General features: G+C 45.9%; 1 protein-coding gene across 4 annotated transcripts in view; it reads left to right on the top strand.

Annotated features, from left to right (window-relative positions):
- The first annotated feature begins 257 nt into the window (after window positions 1-257).
- The window catches only part of LOC139338828 (neuropilin-1a-like), a 71,983-nt gene continuing 61,778 nt past the window's right edge, over window positions 258-10,462 (top strand). For 3 of the 4 annotated variants that reach the window (XM_070974105.1, XM_070974103.1, XM_070974102.1), the window contains exons 1-2: window positions 276-983; window positions 1,885-2,059. In XM_070974105.1, coding sequence (XP_070830206.1) covers window positions 893-983; window positions 1,885-2,059 — 266 coding nt within the window. In that variant the 5' untranslated portion in view covers window positions 276-892. Of the gene's footprint in view, window positions 984-1,884; window positions 2,060-10,462 lie in introns of all 4 variants that reach the window. The other variant, XM_070974104.1, reaches the window with a different exon arrangement.

The following is a 10,462-nucleotide window of genomic DNA, read 5'->3' as shown; positions in this document are numbered from 1 at the left end:
CTGAGTATTTTGGCCCGTTTTCTGCATTTTCATCACTAAAACAACCAAAACCAACACGTTGAGTCAGTGGGCCAAGCTGCCAGATGTAGGTCACCAGAGCCGGCTCAGAAACATGTGTCTTGGACGGTCGGTTTAACAAAGATCAGATGTGGACTGCCCGCCCGGCGGACACTGCCCACCGCTTGCGCCGCGCTCACATGCCAGCCAGCCGGAGTTTGCGTGCGCAGTTCTCTTGCTCGCATGCGTCGGGAGCGCACAGAGGGCGCACCGGTGTCAGTTTGCTCCAGCCCCTTGTAGCGGTCGGTCGCTGCTGGTTGCGCGCAGAGGCGTCTGGCAGCAGGAATTTGGGGAGTGGAAATTCCGCTGTTACTTTCACGGCTCGCCTCGTATTTCTGACATTTCTGCTGTGACGGTCAGTTCGTCGCTGCGGGGTGAGAGAGGCGGAGAGAGAGCGGGGCTGAAACAAGGAGTAAAATCAGAGGAGCGGCGCTCCGATGTTCCTCGCTGTCGGTTTTCTCTGAATGCCGCTTAACTACACATTTCTCTCGTACGTTTCTACGCTTGGAAGTACGTCCGTCGCTCCTGTTCGGTGTCAGAAGTGAGAGGTTTGACAGAGAATCAAGGGCGCGCGGCTGCCACTTTTGGCGAACGGAATTTTCCTTTTGATTCTTCGTCTTATGTCCTGCGTTTGGATTATTTTTTGATTCCAGGCGATGGCAAGTTGGTCCCTGACAGACGCGGGGATCTGGTGCTGAAGCTCGCGGGATGCTGGGGTCCCTACAACAACCACATTTCTTACTTTGAGACAATTCTCCGTCATTTTTCTCTTTAGGACGTAAGCCCCTCTGGACGTTTCCCCCCTCCTCCGTTTGTCTTAATTTTCTTTTCCAGAATGTCTGTGTTGTACAATCTAAGGATGCGTTGTGGATTGCTATTGTTCCTTTTCACCCAAGTCACCCTGGTTGCCTCGTTGACTCATGCTGGTAGGTGTTGACTCGTCGCTGAATGCATGTGTCTTGACAACAGGCAGAACATTGATCCATTTTGCATCATTTTGCACCATTGTTGCCTCTCACCTGTTATTGCCTCGGCTTTCCCTGCGAGAGCACGTCCGCAGGGGCTCAAGTTAGACCGCGTACAGACTGCTTTCACTATAATGACTCTAATAGATGAAAACAACGAAGGATATTACTCAAAATACACCAAAGATGTACCAAAACCGGGTTGTTGTAAACATGTTTAGCGATAAAAAGATGCACAAAGTGCCTCACAATCACTACAAACTGACGATGTATTATCACAGACGCACTAGGAGTCCCCATGTTAAGATTTACTCATTAGAATAAAAATATCACACATTTTTCATGAAGGTCTTTTGGCGCGTCAGCCACGCAAAGACGCATTTTGGAGCTTTTGCACGTTGCCGCTGAAGCTTGATACGAGCGGCTGAATAAATCATTCATTGAGAAAATTAAACAGAACAGAACAGAAGCAGCACGAGCCTGCCTCACCTTAATGGGCGTCATCACATCTTATGGCAGGGACGCAGAGGAGCCTCTGTACCACACCTTCTCTGATCGGGGATTTATCGCCTTTTTAAAGCTGGTACAGTTTCCTGAGGTGTGAATTTATTGTTGCAGTGTGTGTGGATGCGCTGCTTGGCGCATAAATCGGCGCTTTTCTCGCAACATAATTTTTACTCCTCTGGTGGGATATTTGGATTTCTGGTGATCCGCAGCTGGAGGTCTTAGTGTCCTCACCCCACCCCTGCTCATGCACTTTAATGTTCACGCTAAAATGTGCTGTCAGCGTCTAAGTTCAGTGTCTACAAAGTGCGTTTCCCTCCGCTAACTGACCAACTTTCTGCCTTCTCTTGCGGCGCAGGTAATTGCGGGGGGAACATAGAGATGCACACCGCGGGCTACCTGACCTCCCCGGGCTACCCCGGCGCGTACCCGCCCTCCCAGCTGTGCGTGTGGGTGATCACGGCCCCAGAGCCCGGCCAGAAGATCCTCATCAACTTCAATCCGCATTTTGATCTGGAGGACCGCGAATGCAAGTAAGAGTTCACTCCTCACTCTCTCTCCCTTCTCCTCCCACCCTGCTTTGCTCTCTCTCCTCAATCCTGCCTGGATACAGTGTGAAACTCTGCCACCTATTGGTCAAGGAGTTCTTCATCAGCTCCCAGGGATCTGGAGGATATGGCACCCAGGCTGCTGGCAGTCGCTTCAGAGGAAAATGGGGTTTGATGGGTTTTGTAATTCATACTTGATAAGGAGGGAGGGTGTCTCGTGTCTCTGCTCGGGCTTTTTGGCAGGAATTTAGAGGAGAGTAAACCCGGAGAAACGCAGAGTGCACGGGCTTTTTGAGAGAGATGCTGTTTGCTTTTCATTTGGAGGCAGAGTTTACCTGTTTGTATTTGGAGGAGTTTCTCTGAACCTCGAGGATCTAATCTAATCCTACAAATTGTTGGAAGTGCTGCTGTCAGGTTTTTCTAAGCTGACGGTTTTGTCTGAAGCTGTTTACTTTGTCTGCACTTACGTTTTCTGACTCTGAGCTTGTTCATCCGCCTTTATATTTCCAATTGCAGCTGTAACGATAAGTTCATCGATTAGTCGATCAGCAGAAAATGAATTGGCAACAGTTTTGTGTATATTGTAAATATCATTGGTTCCAGCTTTTCAAATGGGAAAATTTGCTGCTTTTCTTTGGTTTTTTTTGCCAAATTGAAGTGATTTGATGGTATCTGCTTTTGCCTGTTTGCTTTATAGAGGAACGATTAGCTGATTCATTGAGAAAATAGTTGTCCGATTAATCAATAATGAGAGTAAATGTTAACGCAGCCCAGTTTCCCGTCACCATCAGCCAGGCCCGGCAGGTGTTACTTCTGGATAAAAACACTTAAAAATGTCTTTACATAACAAGCTTTTTCCACACAGACACTCAAACATGCACCACAAGTCATTCCTGCACATAGTGGTGCTTTCCTGAGCGTTAGCCTACAAAAACCTGTAAACAAGCACTCATGCAGACACACACAAACCCCCCCCCCCCCCCCCCCCCCCCCCCGACCCAGAGACACACACTGGATTGTGTGCATCCACACAGCAGCCCATGTGTTGCTCTCCTCCATAAATAAGCCTGTTTTTGTGTCGGCTTCTCTGTCTTTTTTAAAAGCTCCATAAACGGCTCCTGTGTAAATCATGGCTGGCTGTCCGGTGCTGTCTCACAGATGGGGTCCTCCAATACTATCGGATCATGTTTCACCACCAAGGGACTAATAAACCATTAGCGCTGTGGACAGAGAGTGGATATCGTGTTTTTCAGTGGATCACACACCTTCCTCTGTGCTGTTAGGAAAGCTTTTACCTGGAAGAGCTCATTCTGTAACGACCTTATTTGTGTGGTGGCCCTGGGAGCAGTTTAAGTATGTAATAATGCTGTCTAAGTACTTAATGAAATGTAGTAAATCTTGGTGATAAAATTTTAGACAGTGGTTGGCGCTGTAGCACACCACCAACAGAGTATTATTGTCTGTTTAAATTACTTTTCCATAGGTTAATGTGCTGGAATGAGGCGTCGTAAAGGCAAATATTATGATTTCATTTGAGGTGAACATGTGCTGAACATGTTGCTAAAATGTTCTTATCCATCTTGCATCTGAGGAAGAACCAGAGGAAGGTTTCCAGAGACAAAGAAAGATCAAGTTATTTCATATTCAGACGGTGACAAAGTGTCATCAGATTTCCAGACTGGTTTTTATGGATCTGAAGAGGCTCTGCGAGCTGTTCGTCACTGTCCCAGCTCGTTCTCTGTGGTGGGACTGTCGACTCTGGCTGCAGGCACGCTGCTCGGTAAGCCTGCAGTGAGGACGGCACAGGATTCAAACCTGCGACGGCTCACCGGCCTGGCCACCCTGCAGCCACCTTAACATGTCATTTGACTGTTTGGTCAGGGGCCTCCGATTTGCTCGACTGGTTTCATTATTTGTTGTGTGAGTTTATGTTGGATGATGATGGGGTGTAGCTCGTCGCTCTCTGACTTGGCAGGAGCGGTGTTGTTTTTGGGATCGAGTCAAATGTTCGAAATATGCCCACTGAGCCGGGCTTTAAGCCTTTGGCAAGACCGCAGTCCCACTTAAAAATTTCCTGAGATGATATTTAAGAGTTTGCTTTCACAGTTTGATGCCACCAAACCCGACGTCAGCTCGGAAATGTGATCCCGTCCAGGCAGCGACGTGATTGGAAACAGCAACAGACTGTGATGTTTTACCATGAGTGTGAGGTCTTAAAGGCCGCCTCTGATAGGCTTTCAATCCGGAGACACGTGGGACAGCGAGCATCTGTCCATCAGCAAGTGTCCAGAGACGTCAGAGGTCAAAAGTCAGATTTGATCAACAGAAGATTAACGTAACAATGTTGCAATCAGTTCATCTTTGAAGTCCCTTCAAAGCCAAATCATCAAACATTCTCTGGTTCCAGCTCAGATAGGAGGATTTTCTCTGCCGCATTGTAAACAAACATATTTGGGTTTTCAACTGTTGGATGGACAAAACATTTGAAGAAGTCACTGTGACTTTTTTTTTGTATTATTTTCTGACATTTAGTTTTACGTAGGCCAGTGGATGAATCACCTCGTCGAGGAAAGCAGTCAGCATGTCGATCGATAATGAACAGAGCTCACAAGCTAAATCTTTACATCTGATCATCAGGAGTGAAAACATGAGAGACACACAGCAGAATGAGAGTTTTGATTGGTTTCATTTTTGATGAGTAAATGAAAAGGTGACTCTAATTATTTATTTTTTTTATGAGTCTGCTATATTTCTCCTTATTTTACCCAACAAGTGACAACTGGTCTTACTTCAGCTTACTTACTTCTTGTCTACTTTAGCTGAATATTTATCTTTTGATAAACTAATCGGCTGATTGTTCTAGCTGTAGATGAAACACAGTTCTGCAGAACCTTGACTCTCTCCCAGTAACCCTCATCGTAACTGAGCTGGTTGAGATTCACTGAATTTCCCAGATGGACTTTTAATGTTCTGTCGGGAAAATCGAGCCAGTGGCATTTAGTTTACCAGACAGTTTCAACAACACTCCACTGATCTCATTTTTAATTCAACTATACTCTCAGTTTATTGTTGGAATGACCCCCCCCCCCCCCCCATCTGATAGCCTGTCACCGCTTGCCCATCTCTCCCAGTCCCATAATTAGATTACTGGACCAAAATGGAACAAACATGTTCCAGCGCTGAGAAACACGTCTGCAGCCAACGAGCCAAACAAAGAAGCCTTAACAGTGGCGTCTTCGAGCAAACGCGGTCCACATCTGTGTCACACAACACGCCGAATCCTCCCGATGCACCCTCGTGACCCACACTTTGTAATTATGATGCCTAATTACAGTGTTTTTAAAAATACTGAAATGTTTTCTGCCAGTGTGATTCATGAAAGAGGAAACTGAAACTTTGGGGGAGTTTTCGGCTAAAATTAGATGATGCGCCAGTTTGGAAACAATGACGCCTTCGTCACAAAAAATGCTTATATTTAACCCACAGAGTGCCGTTTGATGTCAGAAAAATAGCAAATGTAACGCATCACAAACATTCACTGTAGCATTTTTCCGGATGAAATGCATTAGTCTGAGGTTCGCGAGGCTTTCAGAAGCTTCTGTAAAACAGCCAGTCTGGGTGATAATTCCAACGACAACCTTTTACTTCGACAAACTCTCGAGTGGCTCCGTCTGCGCTCAGCGAACAGACGTTGGTGTAGACGAGAACCAGTAACACTTTTGTTCAGACGCGCTAAGATCCATCGGCTCTGCCTCCCCGGCCAATCTGGAGCGGCACCAGAACGAGCCTTGTCTCACGTCCACGTCTGAAATAGCGCGGCCGACAAAGTGAATCCCTGCGGAGCGCGGTGAAATAGAGCAGAGGCACGGCTAAGGAACATGCGTCGGTGGCGGGATAATTTGGGACATCTTTTTAGGAGTTGGCTGAACTGTTTCCTCCCACACGAGGCTGCACTGGCACAGGCTGCACCTCACACATACACAGCACGCACACACATCACACATAGTCGCAACCAAACTTTCTGTCACTTACAGTATGCTTCATGTGCACTGTGTGGTGCAAACAGCTCCTGTGTGCATGCTCTGCACATCCTCTGACACACAGCTCTGTAGCTCTGACACACACACGGCGACTTTTATGGCTTTTCATGTCACATCTTGGATTTATGGGTTTGTAATGGTCACAAGAGGTCACTGAGCATGGAAGTTATCATATATTACGGCCTTCACAGTCATCGGATATCAACCCAACTGAACACAGATGGGAGATTTTGGAGGGATGCGCTTTCCACCGCAAGCATTTAAAAGCTTTTAAACTTTTAAAAGAGTGGGATCATCCCTCGTTAAAGTACCTCAGACTTGTAGAATCAGTGTTAAGGAGCACTTCCTAAGACAACGGATGATTTCTCCTTTACTTTGCCTCTGGTGAAAAATCCTCGTATCTGCAATATCCAGACAAAGGTGTGACAGTATTTAATGTTTGAGTCATTTCAAGAGAAATCCATCATTGATTAGGTGGAACAAAAGCAACCTTACACCACATCCTACAATAAATCCTTCGCTCATTAAGGTCACAGTGTTTGCTCTTAGCTGAAGCTGCTTTCCAAAGGTGTTGATTCTACTTTACGATCACTTTGGAGACTGAAGGTAGTGCTTGGACGCAGCAAAGAGCAACACTTTGTCACAGAATAGCTGCAACGTCTTGACCATCCCGTGATGATAAGTAACCGCTTGTGATGTGAGAAAGAACGAAATAGAGGGACAAGCTATAAATTCCTCCACATGTGATGGAAAGACGAGCCAGCCCTCATGTCTAAAGGTCAAGCGATTAGTCAAAGAACAAGGTTCCTCAGGCGGACGCACAGTCACAGGACCGACGTCCTGCAGCCTGGAGTTCTGCATGAACACAAACACACATTTCAAAGCCTTCAGCATCTGTCTGCGTGGATACGTGGGAACTGGGGAGGTTGTGTTGTTTGTAACGTCAGCTGTGGGTTTTGTTTTTCAGTCACTTCACCTTTTCAAAGTCAAAGAACCAATCAAACGTTCTGGAAGCGTTAGGACTCTGCAGTTTGTCAGTGAAGGTATGAATGATGGATGGATGAAAGATCAATCGATCGTTGGTTATGTTGTTGTTGTTGTTGTTGTTTGATTGTTGATAATGGAGCGATGGATAGATCGATTGAACGCTAATTGGATGGTAGGCAGCACTGATGGATAGATGGTGAATGGATGAGTGCGTATGGGCTGCTGGACGATGGATGAAGGATAGAGGGAGGAAGAGTGGACGGGTGAATCTGACGATGATTGATGGAAGAATGGCAGGATGAATGAAAGAATCAGCAGATGATGAAGAGATGGCCATGAATTGATCAGTGGATGGATCAGCAGATGTGTGAATGTTTGGACGGATAAATGGATAGAGGAAGGATGAATGGATGGATGAAGTGATTGAACGATGAATTGATGGATGGATGGATGGATGGATGGATGGATGGATGGATGGATGGATGACTGGATGGATGAAGTATTAGGGGGTGAATGGACATGTCGATTGGTGGACACTGAATGAATGAATTTCTGGTTGACAAATGGAAAGATGATGGATGGATGAACCCCATGATGGATGGATGCATGGTGGAGTGCTGGACGAATGATGAATGCATTGTCTGAACGAATGGATGACTCAAAGAGATGGATCAATGGGTGAGTGGATGGAGGAGGTGGATGCGTTGTTCAGTAATAGAATGTGGGACAGATGTATGAATCATCGGATGGCTCAAAGGATTCTGGGATGGAGGGATGAATTGCTGAATGGATTGATAAACAGTTGGATGAACTTTAGTTCCCAGCTTATTGTTGATGACCTCCTCTTGCGAAAGCAGAGCCCCCCCGTGAGTTGTTTAGTCTCGTGTTTGAGCCGCAGAACAGATATTCTATTGAATCTCAGCTTTCTTCATGTGGCTTCAGACCGAGGGCTGTTCCACCGGCGGCCCTGTGTTCAGCGTTCGGTCTGACTTTGCCAGTTTTAAAGAAAATAAAAGCCTCCCCTCCAGATGGTTGTGTTTTTCAGTTCCACGGCGGCCACACAAAACAGGAAGGCTAAATGTGCTGCTGTCACAGAGTGGTTAGCCTGTGGCTCACTGCCAAGGAAATTTGAGGCATGAGCCTCCAAAAATTATTTGGTTGTTTGTTCGGTGTTTGGCAGCGATGAGTTCCTTCCATTTGTTACTTTGAAGTACAAAAGAGCCGTGAGACTTTGGTCAGTGAAAGATGGGTATTTGTTGTGTTTTCCTGTTTGTAGTCTGAAGGAGTAATTGTCCTGTCTTATGCAATATGCTTCAGATTTTGTTTTTTGTGTTGCACTGGCACATGTGGAATTTCTTTTCATTTGTTTAAACAGAAAATATTCATGAAACCTTGACAGTTTTAGGTTTTAATTGGGACCAAAACGTCTGATTTCCGCTTTCAGTTTCCTTTGTTTCCACAACAATTAACAGGATTTAAATACTCACAGGGTTTTAATAGAGCATGTACTGATCAATATGCCTCTCCCTTTTGTCATGCCATCTTTGTTTCCCAAAACTACTACATTTCCCACGATGCATCAATCTAAGGCTTCCCTATAGTACTCAAACCAAGGACGTCAGTTTAATCGTTAAATCGCTCCTGGTTGTTCAGTGTGATGCTCGCAGGACGTGAGATATTAAAGTGGAACAAATAGAAATGAAGAAGGAGAAGAAGAGGAGTAACGATGATGAGGAGTAAGCAAAGGGGACAGAGGTGGAAGATAAGAGGAAGAGTGGAGTCAGACTCAGAGAGACAAAGGGCTTGGGGCTGGTTGGCATGGTCAGTCCGATCCTGACCTCGGTGACAGACCTCTCCCTGTCTGTCCTCCTCCTCCTCCTCCTCCTCCTCCTCCTCCACCACCACCACCCTCGGGCAGTTGTTTTCATCCCGTCACGTCCTTCAGCATCACTTTCTCTCTCCTCACACTCTGAACTCCGTGTGCACCCGTCATGTTTTCAGCCCATTTTTTTCCTGTTGGCCATATTGTCTCTGTCTCCTCTTGGACTTGGACAAATGATGGACAACTTTTTTTTATTTTCTGTCTGTTTGTTCTTTTTTCTACATCTCCTTTTTATTCCTGCGCTCTTGCTGTCTGTAACAACTTAACTTCCCTGTCGTGGAGGTTTGATAAAGCTGCCATTTTTCTAATGTAAAGCTAAGATAAGATAAGCCTGATAGCGAGAGGACACACTTCTGTCAAAATGAGCCTTGAATTGATCCTTTTAGTTAATTTCACATCACTGATCTCAGTATCACTAATTTATGATTAACTGCTTGGCCCCAGAGCTCAATGTTAGAAAGTTCATCTATCAATAAACACAGCTCCTCCTTTCCACCATTTATAGATCAGAGCGAGACCATTGGCCGACTTTCACCGGCCGACTCTCGTCTCTCAGGAGCAAATATTTGTCTGACGGACGGAAGGGTGAACTTTGAATCCTGCTATTGTTTCTCTTATGCAACTGTACATTGTTTGGATTCGCTTTTCTAAACAATTATAGCCGCAAACTCGGCTTCCCATATGAATCAGCACACATATAAATAACACACTGTGTGTAGATACGCACAGCTCAGAAAAAGCACTCTGAAGCGCACAAACACACAAACACACACACAATAAAACCAACAAATTGCTGTAAATGTAATCAGAGCTATTGTGGATTCCCTGCTCATCAGTGCGTCGCACATAAACACACACACGCTCACACACAAATGAAAACACATGTCAGATTAGATCCTTAACGAGCAGATTAACGAGGAGAGAGTTTGGCAGTGGAAGAGGGGGGGAAACCCAGTCAGCAACGTCACACACACACACACACACACGCACACACACAGCTGCAACCCCAGGATTTACAGGATGCGCTCGCTGATACACTCCAGATGTTCCCAAAGCAAAATACACGCTGTTATGCCTGAGAGAGGGGCTTCTATCAGAGTGAGCAGTTGGATTTTACAGTGGCGATAAAGCTTGTTTTGAACTATTTCTGCACACGGCTCCTATTGGCGTGTTCACGTTTAAATCCGCTGTGAACACCGGACGCACAGCAAGCATGAAAACAACAGAGATGTCAACAAGCCGCTGGCTTGCTGGATTTTTTTAGGTTGGCTGCTTGAGTAAGTTTGGAGGATTTATCCGGAGCGGCGCAGGCGTTCGGGAGGATGTTCCACGTGAGGATGGATGGTTGGACGCTGAAATCTTCAAGTCTTTGGGAGATTTGAGGCTCAGGCTTCATCCACACTGAGTCTTTTCTTCCCTTTAGAGACGTGGATCACAACACGGTGCACCATCCCTGAAAAATGCACAATTTTTTGGCAA

This window comes from Chaetodon trifascialis, chromosome 11, assembly GCF_039877785.1.
Source record: "Chaetodon trifascialis isolate fChaTrf1 chromosome 11, fChaTrf1.hap1, whole genome shotgun sequence".
NCBI lineage: Eukaryota > Metazoa > Chordata > Actinopteri > Chaetodontiformes > Chaetodontidae > Chaetodon > Chaetodon trifascialis.
The sequence above is the reverse complement of the archived record's forward strand: the minus strand, read 5'-3'. Positions and strand labels throughout refer to the sequence as shown.